Raw genomic sequence first — 22,809 nt, forward strand, 5'->3', positions numbered from 1 at the left:
CCTGAATACAAAGCTCTTTGGCTAAAACACAGAATTTCCTTAAAGCTCTCTAAAACTCTCTCTCGATTTTTTCTCTAACGTTGTGTTATTCTCCTTTGTTCTTTTTTTTCTATGGTTACTAAGGCCCTTTAAATAGGCTAAGATTAGAGTTCTAATATGACTACAATATATCTGGTGTAACCAAAGTATAACTGTGAAAAGTAACCTTACTGAGAGTCTAATACATAATTGCTTTAAGTTTGGAATTTGTCGTGACGTCCTAGGCTCCTCGTCACGATGTTGCCACTGTTTTGCCTTTGTTTTGAATATTGTCACGTCGTTGCGACATCGCATGATTCCTCATCACAACGTCGCCTCTACATTGACTCTGGTTTAACTGAAAATGTGAGACACACTCCACAAGTCTCCACCTTGATTCATATTTTAACATGCCTCTTTTGTTGAGCCCCATCATTGGCCTAATTTGATCTTTGCAAGATACTAACCAATTCCAGACAACACTTAAACTTGGAAACTGGAAGACTCTTATTCAAAACAATCATACCTTTCTCGCTCATATGACCAAGTTGCATATGCCACAACCGAGTTGACTCTAACTCCGTAACAAACATGGAGATAAGGTTTTTGTTTAAATCAGACACATGCTTGACACTTGGTAGTGTCTTGATAATCCTACTGTGCATCATGATCTAAATGGTACCAATACCGATTATCTTACAAGGTGAATTATTCTCATGAGCACAACTCCACCTTCAACTGGACTATATGTGGAGAACTAGTCCTTGTTGAGACACATATGATAAGAACACCCTGAATCCATGATCCACTAGGGCTTAAGCTTAGACTTTTCGTCGTAAACAGTAACAACCAATCATCACTCTTATCCTCGACCACACTAGTATCAGCTACACTGGCCTTTTGCTTTCCTTTCTCATTGCTCTCAACAGTCCTCATGTTTTTATTTTGCAGCTTATAACAATTTTTCTTAATGTGACCTAACTTCTTATAGTAGCCACATCTCTTGTCTCAATTCCTTGACTTCGATCTAGTTCTGTTTCTCACAACCAAAATCGAAACTTGCCTATCTAACTTGCTATTCAAACCTAACTCATTATCAAGTTTGTCTTTATTCAACAAGTTTCCCTTCACGTCCTCGAATGAGAGTTTATTTTTACCATAAATTAGGGTCTCCTTGAAATTCTTATATGAAGGGGGTAAAAAGCATAATAGTAGCATAATCTGATCTTTATGTTCTATATTAGCCTCGACATTCTTCAAACCATTTAAGAAAGTAACGAATTCATTGATGTGATCCCTAATGGATGCACCTTTGGATATACAAAACGTGTATAAGCGTTGTTTCAACACTAATTAATTAGCTAGAGATTTTTCATGTAAAGGGTTCTTAACTTCTTCCATAAGGTAAATGTCGTTTTCTCCATAAGCACCTCCTAAAACATATTGTTCTTGAGGCACAACTGAATTGTAGACAGAACCTTCTCATCAAGCTCATCCCATTCCGGTTAATCCGAATCCACGGGCTTTTGTCTTGTAACGACCTTCTTTAGATCATTCTAAACTAGTATTGTAGTCATTCGAACTTACCATAAATAGAAATTTGTGATCCTATCAAATTTCTCAATATTGAGTCTTGTTGTCATCATCTCTGAATGAGTCAATTTTAGAATCCTAACTAAGCTCTAATATTAGTTTGTTAGAGATCGACTCATATAAATAACGAGAAAGAAGGCATAGAGAAAATTGGGCATACAATTTTACGTGAAAAAACTCATCCAATCAAGAGGATAAAAACCACAGGCAAATGAAACTTCACTAATGAGTAAACAAACGAAAAGTACAAAATGGAAAATTTTAAAACAAACCCTAACCCCGAATACAAAACTCTCTTGCTAAAACACAAAATTCCCTTAAAGCTCTTTAAAACTCTCTGTTGATTTTTTTTCTCTAACGTTGTGTTATTCTCCTTTGTTCTCTTTTTCTAGGGTTACTAAGGCCCTTTAAATAGGCTAAGATTAAAGTTCTAATATGACTATAATATCTCTAGTGTAATCAGAGTTTAACTGGGAAAAGTAACCCTGCTAAGAGGCTAATACGTAATTGCTTTAAGTTTGGAATTTATCGTGACATCCCAAGCTCCTCGTCACTATGTTGCTACTGCTTTGCCTCTGTTTCAAACGTTGTTGTGTCGTTACGACGTCACATGATTCCTCATTGTAATGTCACCTCTACTTTGACTCTAGTTTGACAAAAAATACGAGACACACTCCACAAGTCTCCACCTTGATTCATATTTTAACATGTCTCATTTGTCAGGCCTCGTCATCGGCCTAACTCAATCTTTACAAGATACTAACCAATTATAAATAATACTTGAACTTGGAAACTGGAAAACTCTTATTCAAAATGATCATACCTTTCTTGCTCATATGACCAAGTTGCGTATGCCACAACCGAGTTGACTCTAACTCCATAATAAACAAGGAAATCATTGTTTCACCAATCATTATTGAACCCTGTAGAATATATAAACTGTCAATTTCCTAACCTTTCATCAAAACGAGAGCTCCATGAGATACATTAACTTCGCTTGACTTGATGGTAATTCTACAATCGTTTAAGTCTAACAGACCCAAGGAGATTAGGTTTTTATTTAAATCAGGCACATGCTTAACACCTGACAGTGTTTTAATAATCCAGTCGTGCATCTTGATTTGAATGATACCAATACCGATTATTTTACAAGGTGAATTATTCTCACTTAGACTTAAGCTTAGACCTTTCGGTCGTAGACACCAACAATCAATCATCACTCTTGTCCTCGACCACACTAGCATCGGCTACCTTGGCCTTTTGCTTTCCTTTCTTGTTACTCACAGTAATCCTCATATTTTTAGTTTGCGTCTTATAACAATTTGCCTTAATGTGAGTTAACTTCTTACAATAGCCACATCTCTTGTCTCGATTCCTCAACTTTAATATTATCTTGTTTCTCGTAACCAAAATCGAGGCTTGCCCATCTGACTTGTTATTCAAACCTAACTCATTATCAAGTTTGTCTTTTCTTAACAAGTTTCACTTCACGTCCTCGAACGAGAGTTTATATTTACCATAAATCAGGGTCTCATTGAAAGTTTTATATGAAGGGGGTAAAAAGCATAATAATAACATAATCTGATCTTAATCATCTATATTAGCCTCAACATTCTTCAAATCATTTAAGAGAGTAACGAATTCACTGATGTGAGCCCTAATGGGCATACCTTTTTCCATACGAAACGTGTATAGGCGGTGTTTCAACGCTAATCGATTAGCTGGAGACTTTTCATGTAAAGAGTTTCTAACTTCTTCCGTAAGGTATATATCGTTTTCTCCATAAGCCCCTCAAGCAACACATTGTTTGTGAGGCACAATTGAATTATAGACAAAGCCTTCTCATCAAGCTCATTCCATTTCGATTTATCCGAATCCGCGGGCTTTTGTCCTGTAACAACCTTTTTTAGGTCGTTTTGAACTAGTATTGCAATCATTCAAATTTGCCATAAACAAAAATTTGTAATCCCATCAAATTTTTTGATATCGAGTCTTATTGTTGTCATCTCTAAACGAGTCAATTGTAGAATCCTACCTAAGCTCTGATATTAGTTTGTTGGAGATTGGCTCGTATAAACAACGAGAAAGAAGGAATAAAGATAATTGGGCACACAAATTTACGTGAAAAAATTCCTCTAATCAAGAGGACAAAAAACCATTGGCAAATGAGACTTCACTAATGAGCAAACAAACAAAGAGTACAAGATAGAGAAATTCAAAACAAACCCTAACCCCGAATACAAAGCTATTTGGCTAAAACACAAAATTCCCTTAAAGCTCTCTAAAACTCTCTCTTGATTTTTTTCTCTAACGTTGTGTTATTCTCCTTTGTTCTCTTTTTCTAGGGTTACTAAAACCCTTTAAATAGGTTAAGATTAGAGTTCTAATATGACTATAATATCTATGGTGTAAGAAGATATTAATTGGGAAAACTACTCTGCTGAGAGTTTAATACATAACTTCTTTAAGTTTGGAATTTGTCGCGTCGTCGTGACGTCCCAAGCTCCTTGTCACGACGTCGCCACTGTTTTGCCTTTGTTTTGAACATTGTCGCGTTGTTGCGACGTTGCGTGATTCCTCGTCGCAATGTCGCCTTTATTTTGACTCTAGTTTGACCGAAAAATGCGAGGCACACTCCACAAATTTTGTTTCTACATCATAATCTAAAAAGAGTAATTTGTTGTGATTCATCTGCTATTAATTGCCAATAATTAGTACTTTCATCTTTCAAGAAATCAATATGTAAAGAAGGTGAATCATAATCATATATTATTTTGTCCCCATACCTGTAAAAAAAAAGTTCCAAAAAATTAAATAATATATAAAAATCAATTTACCTAAATGATATTAGAAACAAAATTGCATGGACAATATTATTGGCTTAAAAAAATACTATTGATTTGCCAACACAAAGATGAAATTAAAAGTATCCAAGAAGCAAAAAAAAAAAAAACTTAGCTTGAGTTACTTTATATTAATTTTTAGCTTAGATTTTTTTTTTGACATCTATCAATCCTATTCCATTGGATTTGTTAAAACCTTTAACTATAATGTTCCCTTTTGTATGCTATTGGGCAGGTACTTAAATTTGAATAATTTAATTATAGATTTTAATTATATGTATTTTTTTAATACAATATGTAAAATTACCTACAATCTCTCTAATCCATGAATAGGAAAATAATTAATGTGCTTCAACCCACTTGAATCCGTATCTTCCTGTATTAGCAACAATGCCTATGTCAGTCAAACTAAGACTCAATTAACAGTATAAGTAAAATATTTAAATGTAAATATTATTATTCTTATAATTAATAAAAAAATTCATAAAAAATAATAAAACTAAATCTTCAAATAAAGAAAAAATAACGTGTACATACCTTAGAAATTAACACTTGTTAATGTATTCAATATTACTGCTGACACTGCATTTTAGAGGACCTCTTTTCTCTATTACTTTAGTAAATGAAAAACATTATATTCCATCAAACGTTAATAAATCTTTGAATAAATTGGACCCTCTATCATGATTCAACAGAAATTTCAAATAAAATCTTTTACATTTGGATTTGCATTATTTATACGACAAATCACATTTCTACTTTGTCTTTTTTTCCATATATGGTTTTGCTTGTTACATATGAAATGCTTAGGAATTCTCCATACAAATACTTTCCAAGAGTTTCGTCTTGGACCAATGATGGAAGATCATGATATCTTTGTTCTTGTTCTTGAAAGGTGAAGATACTTTATTTTGAAGATGTAAAATGTTTATCTAATTTAACTTCAAAAGATGCGAAAAATATATTATTGTAATATCTATTGCTCAATGCTGTCTCGTTTAGTGTTGGGTTCATGATCTGTCGTCATTTGTATTGTCTGACCCTCTCTAGAAAAAAAATACATGAATCTCCTATGTTTGCCACCCATAGTTTTATTCTATCTATCAATATTGCAGTTACAGTAGTAGATCCACCATGACCCAAGCGATAACACTCTAGAATAACGTATTTTTATGTATTAATTATGTATTTATTCTGAGTATGATCCTGCTAATTTGAGCTATTTATGATCTTTTATCTCATAGGAACTACATTTGAGGCAAAAGTAAAATTAAGGGCCAAAAGTGTGAATTTAGAGATAAAATAGGCCAATGTGCGACACAAGGAAAAGTTGGTGCCAAAAGTGCAATCATAGAGGAAACAAGGGTTGAAATGCAAAAAGAAGAGATTTTATTCTATCAGACTCTATTTTAATTATATTAGGATAATTAATATTAAGATAATTATTAAGGATTATTTAATTTTAGGATTTTATTTTATTTATCTTTATTTATATTCAATTAAATGTATTTATCTTTTGGGAGTTTAAGTAAGATTAGACTAACTCCCCTAGCACTATAAATAGGGGGTGAAATGACTCAAAAGGCATCCATCTTTTTCTGTAAACACTCTCTCCCCAAAAGTCTAGACTTTTGTTCTTCTCATATTTCATTTCAATAAAATCTCCATTTTTATTTTATTTATTTTATTTTCCACCACAACCATGAGCCATTAAACCCATCTAGTCAAGGTTGTCGATATTCCCCAAAAATGGTTCTTGAGGCTTAGAGTCCGTACTTAGCTTCCTTGCCGAGTATTCATCATTTCTCCGCACTACTGGACTGACGCTTTCGTCTATGTCCCTTAAGAAGTAAGCTTCTCAACGTATGCAAAGGCGACTGCTTTGTATGTTTTAGGAAGGTTGCATAGTCGGTTCGTTAGCTTATTGCGTCAGAGGTTGGCAAGCCCAAGAGACAAAATGGCGTGGGATTCGCCATTGAGAAGCGTTGATCTAGCATAAGACGATCCCATAGAAGCGATTGTTGGCTAGAGTCAGGTTCCACTAAATTGTAAGTCTAAATCCTTGGAGCTGGTGGTCGTAGGCGTCCTCTTCCACTATAACTGGCTTATTCGGTTTGAGAATGATCATCTAAAAGCCGAGGATTGAACCCAAGGCGGAACGAGAAAACTGGAGGCTGGAACCTCTCATAAGAATTTCCTTTCTTTCAACTCTATTTTTAATTTCTCGAATTTTCGATTCAATATTCTTAATTCTATTTTTATTTTATTTTTTGTTTCTAGATCCAAACCTTTAATTTTGTTATTTTCTTTCCAGAAACGCAGGTTTTCTTGGGCAAGATTCTGCTTGAGATTTCACGGAATAAGATATTGTGCAAATCTAGTCCCTGGGGATTTGACCTTACTTCCGTTTTACTATTCTTTTTCATTATTTATTAGGGATAGGATATTTTTGGTGCTTTCTATAATACCCAATTTTAGCCCGGGCTCACAAAAAAGAAAACCCAAAGTATTATCATTTGGCCTGATCGGAATTGCCTATTACTTGAAAAGGTTGAAGGTCCATCTACAAGCTTATGGAAACATAATCTTCAGGGATATGCAATCTTAGATATGATATACAATCTTAGATATAATATATAATCTTAGATATGATATGCAATCTTAGATATGATATATAATTTTAGATATGATATGCAATCTTAGAAGATATGATTTTGTAATCTTAGAGATTTAATTTGTAGATACCCTTTAATCTCAGCCGTTGATGTAATTGATCTGTACCGTTAGATTTGGGGAGGCTCAACTATAAATAGAGGCCTCTCCCTTCATTGTAAAGAAAAAAAAAGGAGGAATAAAAAAAGAAAACGATTGGCAGTTTTTTAAAGGTGGCTTACTATTTTTTTTCTTTTGATTATTTTTTACTTATTTACGATTTTAAAAAAAGGGAGAAGGTGATACCACTGCGAATTTTATTTATTTTATTTAGCCCCTCCGCCTTTTAATGTTTTTGTAATTAAGTTTCTTTTATTTTTTTTAATTTACCCTTTTATTTATTTTTATTTCAATTTGGTCTAATTTGAACGGCGTCATTTAGAGGAGAAGGGAAAATTGCCCTCCCAGCCCCTCTATGTAATTCGAGCGTTCAATTAAGTCCTCCAGACTTTATTTATTTGCGAATTTACCCCGGATCTTTACTGGCGATCCAATTTAGTCCATTTTCATATTTTCTTTAAAAATCAATATTTTTGATAATGCAATTGCATTCTCTTAATTTTTATTTTATAATTCTCATATGCAATTATTATTTTTTTTATATGTATATTTAAGCATGTATTTATGTTTTTTTATACTGAAATTTTCGCATACTTATATTTTATATACACATGTTTAATTTATTTAATTAATTTTAATATTATATTAATTGTTTAAAACTTATGTATTTTTTTTATGTGTACAGGTATATTTTTTTATTCGCTTATTAATTTATGTTTGCATATTTTTATTATTATCTTGCCTATTTATTTGATATTTTGCACGTCATTATTTTGTTTATTTATTTGTTTATTCATATTATTTTTATGAAATTGTTGTATTTATTATTGATATTTGTTTAAGGGGCATTCATTCACATATTCAACATAACATTACCCTATCTCTTATTTAATTTTAAAATAAAACGCTTCAAAATAGAGGTAATACTCGTATTTAGGATTTCCCAAGGAGATTGAGCCCTAACGTATTGGGTTTCGATTTTTTTGAAAATCTAACAATCGAGGATTTCTCTTTAATAAAAAAAATAAGAACTCATTATTGAGAATTCAACACGTTGTGTCCTAACATATTGGATGTGACGCATTGATTTCTCGAAATGAATATTTTTTTTAAATAATAAAGGAAATATTCCGAGTTTGGGATTTTAGAGGAATTGTGCCCTAACGTATTGGGCCGCGATTTCTTAAATCTTGAATAAATGGATATTCTTTTACATTTTTTATTACACTAGTATTTTGCCCTAATTCATTTTTGGGAAAAATTAGAATGTCGTGCCCTAACGTATTGGGTGTGGTATTTTATTTCTCTGAAATGATAAGGGTCTTAATACGTAACGTTTTAAGTTTTTGCTAAGGATTACGATTTTTAAATTTTCGACATTAAAACATTAATTAATTAACTAGGTACCAATTTTTGGGCGTAATGAGGGTGCTAATCCTTCCTCATACGTAACCGACTCCCGGACCCATTTTTCTAAAATTTGTAGACCAAAGTCATTTTTAGGTGACCCAATCACACCTTAATAAAAGATTGGTGGTGACTCCCAATTTTCATTTTTTAAAGTCGACAACCTAAAATTTTTGTTTTTTTCAAAAAAATAGTTTCGACACTTTCAACGACCGCATCACCAAGTCTGAGCTTTGTGAAAGAATTGTCTAATTTGTTTTCTCATAAGCTTTGGAGATGGCTCTAGAGGGGTCAAACCAAAACTTGAAATTTAATTATTTTATATTTATTGTTAAGAATTTATTTTTTTTATTTTTAGATTTTAAAATTTAAGGTTCAATTTGTTAATATCGTTAAATTTATTTTGTTAAATTTAAGTTTATTACAAAAGTTAAAATTTTAGTTACATGGTTACCAAATGAGTTTTTTTTTTAAATTTCAAAAACCAGATTAAATCCCAAATTTGGATAAATTATAAAAGTAGAAGGTGAAATTATGTCAAATTAAAGTTAGACTAAATACCAAATTTGAATATAGTGGAAGGATCAAAACCAGAATTTATCCAAAAGAAAAAGGGAATTTCCCTCCAAAAGTTTTAACTGAAATATAAAAACCGAAGCGGTGCAAAGTTCGAATCTAGCCGTTCATTTCATCACCATCGAACGGTTATCCTTTTCGATCCGTGTCCTCTCTTCCTATTGGCTAAACGCTTTACGCTCTCCACTATATATATACCCGAAACAATCGGCTACTGCATCACTTGTATATCTTTTACTTTCTACCCACTCTCCCGCAAGCCCCAACTCTTTTTTATTTCTTGTTTCATATAATTTCGTTGCTGATCTAAAATGGCGGGTCGGGGCAAAACTCTCGGATCCGGAGCCTCGAAGAAGGCGACATCGAGGAGTAGCAAAGCTGGGCTTCAATTTCCGGTGGGTCGTATAGCTCGGTTCCTTAAGGCTGGGAAATATGCTGAACGAGTCGGCGCCGGAGCTCCGGTTTACCTTGCCGCTGTTCTTGAATATCTTGCCGCTGAGGTATTGCGATAATTTTCTTTTGTAATTCGTTTGTTTTAAATTCTTAGGTATAATCGATAAATTTTGTTAAATGAGGTGTTTATTCGATTCGGTAACCTAATTTAGGGTTCCGAATTTCATTGTTCTCTTAATTGTTAGAAAAAAGGGATTTTTCGATTTAGTTTTAAAACGTGAGAAGCCTTCAATAATTTCTAATTTTTTTTAAAAAAAGTTTTGTATCTTTCTATTTCCGTCGGGCTGGAAAACTAGGGTTTAATTTCCCCCAAAATTGCTACTACTTTCCAATGTTCATGTTTTTGGTGAAAATTCATACCTTAATAACTCAAATCAGAAGCAATGATGGTATCTTTGTATCTATATTATATATATTTATTGAATATTATATGTTTGTTTCAGGTTCTTGAGCTTGCCGGAAATGCAGCGAGAGACAACAAGAAAACCCGAATTGTGCCACGCCATATTCAGCTAGCCGTAAGGAACGATGAAGAGCTAAGCAAATTACTTGGAGATGTCACGATTGCCAACGGTGGTGTGATGCCCAACATCCACAATCTCCTCCTTCCTAAGAAAGCTGGAACTTCCTCAAAGGCATCTGGAGGTGATGAAGATTAGATTATGTCAACAGTTTAGACTCATAAAACCCTAAGGGAATCCCCTAATTTATCTCCCTCTGTTTACGTGATTCTTAGATTGAAACCATCATGGGTATTAGCTTTGAATGTTGTTTCACTTAGTTCTTTATTTGTTAAGTTTGTAGTTTATTGATAGTGCTTAGTTAGTAGGTAGCTTTAGGGGTTTTTGGTTGAATGTGAATAGAATGAATCACCAAGCATTATCTTCTACAATGAATGCAACACTAGAGTTTCAATTTTGTGTTGTTTGCTTGAGACTATTTTTAGTGAACTATTTGTTTATTTGTTATTTGAAATGTGATTCAATTGATGTGTTGTCTTCCTTTGGGGGGATGTTGAGGGTTGGGTTTCTTGTTTATTTTGATTAATGTTTGCATTTATTGAAGTTTGTGGGATATTTTTGTAGAAGGCGGTGAAGTTTTGTATACATTTTTGTTAGGTTAAATGCTCAAAGTTTGGAAATCTAGTGATACCAAATACATTTTTGTTGGGTTAAATGTTTCTAGGCATTTTTTGTATCCCCAAATTTGTTGAGATTATGATTCTAAATTGAACTTTTCTTATACAAAAAGTTTTATTTTTATATTTGTACTTTTGGAAATTGTAACCATTTTTTTATGAAGATTGGATTGTAAGAATTTCTTAAAAAGTATTTTGGAGCTTTTATATTAAAGTTAAGTTATCAAATTTTTTTGGTTGATGGTATATATGGATATTTAAATGTAATTTAATTTTTAATATAGTATCTTTTACTAGTTTATATGTTTCAAAGATGGCAATGGAATATTTTAAATGAAGTGGCTATTTCATTCTATTCCATTGCCATCTTTGTAATAAAAGGATGCCATTCATGTGTGCCAATATTGTAACATGTTGATTTTCCACCCTAAATAAATAATTGTGTATGTTTTTCCAGTGAATTTGTATCTTATTGATTAAATGAATATTATGCAATTGATAGTTAAAAGAAATGTGTATCCCGAATGGATAATAAAGTGAGATTTTTTTATTGATTATAATGTGAGATTTCTCATATTTGGTTACAACAAAGAACATATCTCGTTTGTTTCAAAATTCAAAAATTTAATATCCATATTTTCAAAACAAAAATGATACCTAAACTTATCCAGTGAAAACAACTACAAATAATTATTATCATTAATTATTTAATTACTCCACTAATTATTCCAAAATTCACTCCAATAAACAGCTTTTCTTTTGGTAAAAATTCATTTCAAACCCCCCCCCCCAATGAACATAAAAGGATGTTGGTGGTATGTTGCAAAATCATCAAATTAACAATTGTGATTACTATATTTAATATAAACATATTACTATAAATAATAATTCAACTACATGTTTGTTATCAGAATACAATTAAAAAAAATTCAGAATCCCACCAAGAAAAAAAAAAAACCTTGAAGCATTTTGTCAGCTCAATGTAAGAACCCTTTTTCAATAAAAGCAAAAGTTCTCCCTTGTCAACTTCTTTTTACATGCATTGTAAGCTTATACAACATATTTTTGAACAATCGCCATTGATTGGATATGGTCAAAGTTGCCAAGAAGGGATTTTGAAATTTATTTATATTTTTTTAGCTTCTATTTTAAGCTCTATTGATCATATCCTTTCTGGCAAATTTTTTGTTTTGATCCCAATATTTTGGCTTTGTAAAGAAAGATAAATTCTGGGTTTTGTTTGTTTTCTTGAGTTTTGATTCAAAGTTTCAATCTTTCATAAAGTTTCTGAGGAAAAATCTGCTTATTTTCCTAGCAGGTTTCAATGGTTTCTTTTTGAGGGAGTTGGTGCCACATGTTCTAAGGTTTGAACTTTTAATGACAGCATTTGGAAGGGTTTTGGGTCAGGTCGGGTTGAATTCTTATAATTTTTTGGCATTGAGTGGCTTTGGATATTGATGAAATGAAAAGGGGTCCTTTATCTGCTTGTGATAATGCCTATGATACAAGGAAATATGGGTGGCAAAAGAATTCCTTGTTTGATATTTTTGGTAACTTTGCTTTGTATTTCATTGGCAATCATTTTGGATTATAGAAGTGCTGCAGAAGAAGCATTTCTTAATGTATTAGTTGATCCATCAACTGGGGAGATCAATGAAAATCGGGTAAAAAGGAAATTTCTCTACTTTCATTAGCTCTTTAACTTCAATTCATTTGCTTTATGTGATTTGTTTTTTGTTTAAATTAATGTCCATTGCCTTGAATTATGATTTGTTTATTGCTTTAGCCTTTTATTGTTGGGAGGGTAGCAATGGTTTAACATGTTTAATGAAACCTTTGGAATTATGCTGGTTTTCTTTGTATAATATGTAATGATCTTTAGTGATTAATTAGAGGTTTTAAAAGTAGATTTCGAAATTTCAGTATTGTTTATATATTTGGTATGTTTTTTAAGTTGTTTGCAAGCATTCAAGATTGAAAAATGTCAGTGTATTGTTCGAATGCATTGAATTGAAAGATAGGCTGGAAATAGAGTTCTTTTTACTATCCCAATAGCTAAAATTTTGAAAAAACCGAGAGGCATTACGTATTCGAGTTTTCGAGTACATACAGTATATGTTGAAATTAATGATCTTTATAATAAGTAGTGTATTGTTGATCTATTTGGCATGTTTATGAGTTGGTTGGAAGTAGGGCAACGGAAAACTGACATTAGAGTGTAGTGTGTACTAATGCATTGATATATGTATGTTGGAAATGATGTTCTTTCACTAAGCCGAAAGCTAAACTTTTGAAAACCGAAAGAGGTATTTGGTATTCGAGTTGCACTCCTACTTGTCTTCAACCATGTTGTTTCATAATGTTTTTAAAACTTATTGAGTGTATACAAGAAAGATCAATAAAAAGTTCATGGTTGAATAAATATCATATTTACGGATGATAGTGGCATTGGATATTGACAACATAGATTAAAGGAAATGTATGTTAGGAAGTGGGAAGTGAGTTTTGTTGCCGGTTGCTAAAACATTGTATAAATTGTTTGCTTGCAGGTGGGATTGTTATGGATAAATTGCAGACAAGATTTGAATGATTTACTGTATGCTTTTGTAGATCCCAAATTACGCCGTCTAGAGGAAATACTCTCCAATGTTATCCATACGGCGGGTTACTCATCGGCAAAAGAAAACATTCGGAACTTGGTTAATATTCGCCATCCCGAGTTAAAGCATGTTCTTTCTAATTGCATAAGAAATAATCATCTTATATTCCAAGTATCTGAGGAAGATAGTAAGCCTTCGTACACCAGATATGTCAAGTTATTATTTCGCAGGCATGATGTTCCTAGAAGGATTTTAGGCTCTAAGAACACTGAAGAAGCCCCTGACTCGGACTTAGGCCCATCACCATCACCATCCCCATCATCATCCCCATCTCCATCTCCATCATCATCACCATCATCATCCCCATCGTCATCCCCAAATCTGGCCCCAGCCCCTTCTGATTCCAAAGTTCCTGAATCTGAAGCTGCTGATTCCAAAGCTCCTGATGTTAGGCCAACTCCATCAAAACGTCCACCATTTTCACTCCCTCCACCAGTTCCTACACGTTCTAACCAACATCCACCTCCAGTACTTAGTCCTCAGAACAATTCACATCACGATGAAGGTCATTTGGAAGAAAAAGGAACTAGCTTGAGAACACTTATTATTGCTTGTATTGTGACTGCATTAGTAACAGCCATGGCTGCATTGTTGTTCCTCTCTTTATGCTCCCGTAAGCAAATTAATAAGAAGCCCATCTCCGGCGGTATATACTTTCCTTCACACTCCTGTTATATTGAAACTTTTGGTAAATTTTTTATCATTTTTTTCTGGGTTCTTCTCATGCATATGCTTTTATATCTAATGCAGGAGAGATAGGTAACGCATCAAACGAGCATAAGGATTCAACTGATGACAGTATTGCTCTAGAAATTTCGTCGGACGGAAAGTCATCACTTGGAACTGTTGATGTTGCTGGTGCTTCTGCCACTGCCACTGCCACTGCCGCTGCCGCTGCCGCTGCTGGTGCCAGTTCGGGTGCCTCCAAAGCCTCAGCTGAATCTTCTGCTACATCAGGTGATACTAATTCGGTGGTACCTCAGCCTGCAGGAAAGGCAGGAACTTCCACAGCTGCCGTACCTCTGGTGAATGGTCTTTCTGGTGGAGTGGATGCTGTCCCTTCTGAACCTCCTAACCAGGTTGGAGCCAATTCTCCACCTGCACCAACTGGTTCTGCCAATGTACCCCGACCTCCTGGACCTCTGTCACCATCTAAACCTCCCACTTCTCCTCATAAGCCACCTCCACCAGTGCCCCCAGGTCCCAAGGTGCCTAAACCGCCAGGTGGACCACAACATTCAAATGCTAAATCTGGTGATGGATCGAGTGCAGCAGGAAATGATGCCAATACTTCTAAAGCCAAACTAAAGCCCTTTTTCTGGGATAAAGTTGCAGCCAAGCCAAACAGTGCAATGGTCTGGGATCAGATCAAAGCTGGATCATTCCAGTATGTATCAAATTCCCTACTTGTTTTTTGCTTTTGACTTTTAATGCCGATACATCAGTATGGAATAGACTCAATACTGCTTTTGCAGGTTCAGTGAGGAGCTGATTGAAACTCTGTTCGGGGCGTCAGTTCAAAAAAACAAGAAAACTGATAAGAAAGAGCCATCTGCACAGGATCAGGGACCTCAGTATGTTCAACTCATTGAACCCAAGAAAGCACAAAATTTAGCAATCCTTTTGCGGGCATTGAATGTAACCACTAAAGAAGTATGTGATGCACTTCGTGAAGGTGATTTCTCCTTTATACATCCTTTCAAAAATGAGCTTCCGAGCAAATTTGTAAGCATTTTTACCGGTTTTTGATCCTTGAAAGTAGCACTAATATCCAGTGTCCATGGAATCTGGAAATCTTCTATAGAGTTACCTACCCTCTAAACTGATAAAGAATGTGATTACCATATTTTATATATCTAGTGTAACTAAGATTATGCTAATGTTTGAAAATATCAAACGGGAATATTTTTTTGCAGCTAACCATACTCTTAGGACCGTGTTTCTTTTTTAGTAACAGAAAAAGAGATAGTACTAATGTGTTAAGTTTCCAATCATGATATTCTAATATGTTCATTTGATACCAGGAAATGACCTCCCAGTTGAATTCCTTCAGACATTATTGAAGATGGCACCAACATCCGATGAAGAACACAAACTTAAAACATTCAGTGGTGAATTTTCCCAACTCGGTCTGTCCGAGCAATTCCTAAAACAATTGCTTGACATCCCTTTTGCTTTTAAACGAATAGAAGTTCTGATTTTTATGTGTTCTCTTAAAGAGGATGTTTCTGCCACTAAAGAGTCCTTCGAGACATTAGAGGTTGGTCATTAGATTTTAAATTTCATGACTTGCATGATTTTATACAACGAATGTCATGCATCGGAAATATATTTTAAAAAGTTAACAAAATGTGAATCGAGGATGTCTTTTGGCAGGTTGCTTGCAAGGATTTAAGAGGTAGTCGCCTATTCCTCAAGCTTTTAGAAGCTGTTCTCAAAACCGGAAATCGCATGAACGATGGGACATTCCATGGTGGTGCAGAAGCTTTCAAGCTCGATACGCTTTTGAAGTTATCGGATGTTAAAGGAGTAGATGGAAAGACCACACTATTGCATTTTGTTGTCCGAGAAATAATACGTACTGAAGGTTTGAAAGCTGCCCGTGCTGAAAGAGAAAGTGAAAGTTTTAACAGCTTAAAATCCAACGATATTCTCGAGGATGTTTCCCATGATCCAGAAGACCACTACCACGACCTTGGGTTTAAGGCGGTTTCACATCTGAGTAGTGAACTTGAAAATGTCAAGAAAGCTGCAGCCATTGATGCCGAAAACTTAACAGGAACTGTTATCAAACTCGGCCATTCACTCCTAAAAGCACGTGGTTTCTTGAACTCGGAGATGAAGGGTTTGGAGGAGGATAGTGGTTTCCAAAAAGCATTAAAGAGTTTGGTTGAGAAGGCTGAGGTTGAAGTCAAGTCATTGATCGAGGAAGAGAAAAGAATCATGGAGTTGGTAAAGAACACCGGCAATTATTTCCATGGAAACGTTAAAAAAGACGAGGGTATACGCTTGTTTGTTGTCGTACGGGATTTCTTGGTAATTTTGGATAAAGTGTGTAAAGAGGTTAGAGACAAGCCGAAAATATCACATAAAAAGGAGGGGTCTCATGCATCATCTTCCTCCGGCTCCAGTACTGGATCACCTTCTCCCGATTGCTGAGCGGAGGGTGGAAGATTATAGTTCTTCGTCAGATGACGATAATTAATAGTGTTCGTTTGAAGAAGGTATGCTGTTTTTACCTTGCTACATTATATAGCGAAACTTAAAACCAACACAAATACGTGTTCCATAAGTCATATTTGCTTGTGAGATCTCTAAGTTCTGTTTTAATGTTATGTTGGCAAATTGATCAAGATGGAAAGGGCACCAAAGCATTGTTCTTGCGGTTTTTCAATGAACTGAATACATCTAAAGTACCAATGGAAAGAGGATAAACGAATGGCATTGCTCTTCAATGCTATATTTCTACAGAGCTGACATTGCCTACGTGTGGTTGAACTTCCTTTGGTATCGTTTTCGTGGTTCTTGTTGATTTTCCCTTGTCAATGCAATATACAATTATAGTTAGACTTAGATATAATGATGCCTCCATTTTTATTCTTAAAATTGTGATTCTTTGTTAATAAATTCTTTTTTCATAATTTTGATCTGAAAGTGTTGACATCAGAAACTCCTTTACCGTCTATAGATTGTAGATGGAAGAGTTTTTGTTATCTATGATCCCGGTCTCCGGTCGGTCATTTCTTGTTTCTGTTGTTTTGGGTTAGGATTTTTTCAAGTTTGGATCATTTTGGGTTCGGGTTATTTGGCTTCGCTAGTGAGATCATCTTGGCTTTAGGTGATTTCTAGTCATTTCAATTTATTTGTTCAAATTATTTCTACTTTTGTGTCATTTTCAGCTTCGGATTATATGTTTTTTCAGGACCTATAGTGTCGGGCTGCACCAATCTGCAAAGTAGTATTCTAGTTTATGGAGTCTTAGTTTTATCCCACAAAAGTCGGATTAGAACTGGTATAGTACTCATATATCCAATCGACCTTTAGCATACGAACCCATATTGGATTCAATATTACCTTTTGGAACCTTTATAGTACTCTTTGCTTGCACACCAAGTATGAACCTTTTTCTTCTTTTTTCCCACCATGTCTGATTATGATTACTCTTTCTTCACTGTAAACTTCGAGAATTTGTGTGATGACATAACAATGTTCTTTGAGCTTTTCATACAATACGGAAACTCGATGATACTTGTTCCGATCCATGGACAAGTTTAATTGAAACTCGAAACTTTGTATTTCTTGCACTTTACGCATTTTTGTAAAGAAACACTGGACCGTTGGATCCGATGAACATGGTGGTTGAGTTGAGAGGAGCTTGCGTGTACATATCTATACTATAATCAAGTTTTCTGGTGACACTGATTAATGAGTAAATTTTTTTAAAGGGTAACGAATAGGTTAAAGTATGTTGTTAGTCTCTATTTTGATCAAATTTGAGATTTAGTATCTGTATTTAAAAAATTAAAAATTAAGTCATATTTTTATAAGTTAAAAATATCAGTCTAATCATTAACATTGTTAGTTTTTTTTTGTCAAAATTTGTCAACTTGGCATATTAATTAGGTTGTTCAAATTTTACGTGGTATATGATTGACAGAGAATAAACATATTAAGTTCACAAATTCTAACGTAATTTTGTGATAATGATAGACTAAGATTTCTAAATTGAAAAAGTAGGAGGATTGAATTTTTAATTTCAGAGTACATATCTTAATTTAAAATTTTAAAAAGTACAAGGACTAACAACATATTTGAACCTAATAAATATTAGGCTTATGACACGGTTTAGTCCTTGAATTATACCTGCTTTTTTCCTTTGATACTTAACCCTTTTTTTGTCCTATTTTGATACCTAAAATATTCCTCCATTATAATTTTGGGTCTAAAAAGTTAATCATGTTTAAAAAATAGGCCATGACACACTCAACCAATGAAAATGCATCAATGTTTGACTTTTTACAATGTTATCGATGATGTGGTCATTGATTAATTATATCGCTGTTGACAACTAGAACGAATCGAAATAAATTGATGTCTAAATTCATTTGCATTTCGACAACTTTGGGCGTAATTTAAAATATTATAACTTAAAAAATTGTAAAAATTATTAGAATTATAAAAATTATAAAAATTAAAAAAATCTTAAAATATAATAAAAATTACTTTAAAAAATGGAAGGTTATGATAAACAAACTTTTCACTTCCCGTACCAATAATTGATAAGAAAAATCAATATGAAGATAACTTTAAACGATGCGTTTTGTTCTAGTACATTTAGATGAATACCTAATTTTTAAATAATTTTTATAGATATACTAAACTATGTTCAGAAAGAATCTGGACAGTTTTGCTATTTTAGTAATTTCCTTTATTATACTTTGAATCACATTATAGTCATGAACAAATATTTGTTCATATACAAATGAACTTGGATGTTTATCTGTCTAGGTTTGTTTTGATTATCAACATCAACCCTCTTTTATATATAGATATTTCAACACTTTTTTATGTACATTTTATACTAATTCCGAATAAATAAAAAATAATTTTTGTAGTTTTTCACTTAATTTCATGATATTTTATTATTTCCATGAGAATATGTTAAGTTTGTGAATTTTATATTAAATACATGTTATTTTGCTATTTTTTGGTAATAATTGGGCTAAGGGAAAGAATAACAGAATTTTGGTTATATTTGAGTCTTAGAAAAGTACGTGTTGAAAGATCCCCAATGTAGTCACATGGGCTTCAAAACGATGTTGATCCAAATTTAATTTTAAGGAGGCCTAGACAATAAATTGGGGGCCCAAAACCATTTCACTTACCCACTGACCATGAAATGCACCCACTGTTAAAATTAGTAATCCCTAATCGACTATTCAACTCTTAAATATAACAGATTTGACCCTAATATTCATCAAATAAAAATTAACATGATATTCCCCTTGAATTAAGCTTCAACCGTTCACCTACTACTAAAAATAGAAGTAAAAAAACTACTATCTTTTGATCACTCATTGGCCGATCATACATGGAGGAAAATAAGCCAACTCATTTGCTAAATTTAGCAAATCACAACCACCATTCCACACACCAACGGATGACACAAAAAGGGGAGGAAATCAAGTAACCATTTACCTACTTCTCCCCTAATCAAGGGATGCTAAATTTTAGTTTGTCGCAAGTTTAGATGATAGCAATTCTAGTTCAGAATAGCCTAAATAAGGTCATTACAGGGCAAAAACCCGCGGATGGGAATCAAACAGAATAGGAGGAGCTTAATGAAAAAACTCTATCTGCAATTTAATTGTGCCTCACAAATAATATCCTACAAGAAGTGTTGATGGAGAAAACAACATGTAACAGCCCGATTTTTTGGTCTAGTTGGAATAGTAGTTTCGGGACCACAAATCTAACGAGGAAAATTTTAATTTTTATGGTCTACAATTTCACGGAATGATTTTGGGAAAATTTCGTTCGAAAATTTTGACGTTTGAGCACTCAATTTATTTAAAAAGTCTAAATTGATATGTAATACCCCGAAAATTTTTACAGTAAGATATTATCTTTGATATAGTAAGGAAATAAAGTGACAAAAAGGAGAATTTTGAGTTATGACAACATTGGGAAGTATATTATGACATATTAATTAAAGAAATGATTAAATTGCAAAAGTGAGAAAAGTTTTGTTATCCAAGAGTAAATACTCAAAATTTGAGCGATTAAAGTATAAATATCAAAAAGTTGAAGGACCAATAGTGTAAATATTTTAAGGGTGGAATAATCTAGAAACTAAGGAAAATGGATGAATTGGGACCAAATTGAATAGATGAAGAATTATGAGGGACTAAATTGTAATTTTAGCAAATTAAGTGATAAATCAAGGATGAAATTTTAAAAGATCTAAAGGGCAAAATGGTCAATTAGAAGAAAGAGAAATCTAGAAAATAATGATGATGTTGGAGATATTTTAGATTAAATAAATTTAGTTTATTAATATTTTAATTTGATTTTTAAATGACATTTTATCACTTTATTATTATTTTATTTAGTATATATATATGGAAGAAAAGATGAAGAATCACCTTCCTTTCCCATGCATTTCACGTTAGAAGAGAAGAGAAGAAAGAAAGCTTTGCTTTCTTTACAATTTGGTCCTTCCACCAAAAATTTACCATTTTCACCTAGAAATCAAAAGAATTTCCATAGCTACCAAGAGAGAAAAATGTTAAGGAGACTATGGGGAGCTAGAATATCGAGTTAGATTCAATAAACAGAAGTTGGAGGAGAAAGAAAATCAAGTTAAAGATTGAAATCAATAGCACAAGGTAAGAACATCAAGATTCCAATATACTTTTGAGTTTGATATTATTGAAAAAGTAGGAAATTAATGTTAATGTAGAGTTTCATTATCTAAGGTTCTATATTCTTGTTATGTTAGTAAAGGTAAATAAGAGAAAGTGATGGAAAATATTGAAGAGAAAGGAAAGGAAGGTGTTATAAATTTAGTTATCAACATTTTACACTAAAACAGCTTTGGACAACAGCAGTAGGTTAACTTTGAAAAATCACCATAAATCGTGGAAATTGAATTAGAGGATGAAAAAAATATGGAATTAAAGCTTATTGAGTCTAGTTTCTTGTAGAAGAAATTTTGTAAGTAATGAAATTGTAAATCATGAGATATAATTAATTTTGTGAGACAAGGTCAGAATGAATTCGGGTTCCCCTGTTCTGAATTGGAAAAATCATTAAAAATTGTATAAAAATAATTATGGGTTATAATTCATATATTTAAAATAATTATTGAGTCTATTTTTAATAGAAACAAACGGGGACATCATCCGAATTCTATACAAAGAGATAACTAATTTTTAGTGAAGAGGGGTCAGAACTGTCGAACAGTGAAAAAGGGGAAACTTTAGAGAATAAAATGTACTTATTGGCTGAACCAAAAATTCTTACAATTTTATGGTAATGTGAGTCTAGTTTCAGTTAAAATTAACAGATCTTAATTTGGAGCTCTGTATCTCGAGATATAAATAAATTAGTGACTCTGACTCAGACAGACAGCTTGAATTTACATAAAGGAAAATAGTGAAAGTATGAATAATGTTGATTAAATGTGTTATACACATTAAGGATGAGGAATGGAGAGGAGGTGGAGGAAAAATTGGAAAATATATGAATGGTTTGTGTGTAATTGGTAATACGCTTGATTATAATTAATAGACGATGAAATAGAAATGATGAATATATTTGTGCAGTATTGGTCATGGTTTAAGCTCATGTGGGAAAATAAAGCTCATAGTACGTGTGTATGGTATATTTGGTATATGATTTGGCATGAAGTAATGTCATGAATGGGTATTGAACTAACACATGTTGGTAAGTTTGATACATGAATAAATATTGTGATCATGAAAGGGTGGTAAGGTTTAAATTATGAAATCTTTAGTGAAATGGTTTATTATGTGATTATTTCCAAAAAGAATTATGTTTCAATGCACTAGCTTGCGACTATGGTTGAACGATATCTTTATGTCTTATGTGATATGCATAGGAAACGAGTGTGGAAATGTAATGAAATAGTAAGTTCATACGGCTGAACTTTTATGATCAATTGTTAATGTGAGAATGATATAATGTATCAATCTGTATATTGTTGTTGAATTATGATTATGGTAAAAATGAGAATAAGATGAGATTGTTAGTTCAGATTAAGGGATACGTAGGATTGAGTACATACGTTCGGTAACCGGTGATGAATTGACGGATAAGTCCATGGTGGATCCATGGCAAAGTGTGAAACATAGGTATGGTATTTCAGTGAAGAAAACCATACTGAGTTGTGAAAAGTAGGTATGGTATTTCGATAAAGAAAACCATACTGAGTTGTGAAAAGTAGGTATGATGCTTCACTGAAGAACACCATACTGAGTTGTGAAAAGTAGGTATGGTGTTTCAGTGAAGAAAACCATACTGAGTTGTGAAAAGTAGGTATGGTGTTTCAGTGAAGAAAACCATACTGAGTTGTAAAAAGTAGGTATGGTATTTCCGTGAAGAAAACCATATTGAGTTATAGAAATGTGAAATATTCAAGCAAATTGTGGCATCGGGCAAATGATGTACTCAAATCCGTAAGACGATCCTTAATTTGACAAGTATTTGTAGTACAATTGAAGCTAAATGTTGGAATATAAGTTGACATCTGATATTGAGCTCGACTAAGAAAATTCATTATTTGAGATTGTGGTTGGCAGGAAATGTTACATTATATATATTGTGA

The 22,809-nt window shown here is 33.1% G+C and overlaps 2 protein-coding genes across 4 annotated transcripts; both read left to right on the forward strand.

Moving 5' to 3' along the window:
• Window positions 1–9,416: 9,416 nt before the first annotated feature.
• Window positions 9,417–10,577, forward strand: LOC107903497 (histone H2A.6). The gene is made up of 2 exons (XM_016829564.2): window positions 9,417–9,709; window positions 10,106–10,577. Exons 1-2 carry the CDS (start codon window positions 9,521–9,523, stop codon window positions 10,319–10,321), a joined length of 405 nt encoding a protein of 134 aa, XP_016685053.1. The 5' UTR covers window positions 9,417–9,520; the 3' UTR covers window positions 10,322–10,577.
• A 1,125-nt stretch (window positions 10,578–11,702) lies between these two features.
• On the forward strand, window positions 11,703–17,756 carry LOC107903496 (formin-like protein 5). 3 transcript variants are annotated; one of them, XR_001685812.2, is made up of 8 exons: window positions 11,703–11,782; window positions 12,119–12,464; window positions 13,350–14,106; window positions 14,211–14,847; window positions 14,936–15,135; window positions 15,485–15,720; window positions 15,837–16,684; window positions 16,815–17,756. XR_001685812.2 is itself a non-coding variant. In XM_016829563.2 (7 exons), exons 2-7 carry the CDS (start codon window positions 12,294–12,296, stop codon window positions 16,617–16,619), a joined length of 2,784 nt encoding a protein of 927 aa, XP_016685052.1. In that variant the 5' UTR covers window positions 11,703–11,782; window positions 12,119–12,293; the 3' UTR covers window positions 16,620–16,813. The 3 variants fall into 3 exon arrangements, 2 of the variants coding, with proteins under 2 accessions (XP_016685052.1, XP_040948353.1); XM_016829563.2 differs by lacking the exon at window positions 16,815–17,756 and having other exon boundaries at window positions 15,837–16,813; XM_041092419.1 differs by lacking the exons at window positions 11,703–11,782; window positions 16,815–17,756 and having other exon boundaries at window positions 11,845–12,464; window positions 15,837–16,813.
• The last annotated feature ends 5,053 nt before the right edge of the window (window positions 17,757–22,809 follow it).

The sequence above is a fragment of the Gossypium hirsutum genome, chromosome D05 (genome assembly GCF_007990345.1).
Source record: "Gossypium hirsutum isolate 1008001.06 chromosome D05, Gossypium_hirsutum_v2.1, whole genome shotgun sequence".
Classification (NCBI taxonomy): domain Eukaryota; kingdom Viridiplantae; phylum Streptophyta; class Magnoliopsida; order Malvales; family Malvaceae; genus Gossypium; species Gossypium hirsutum.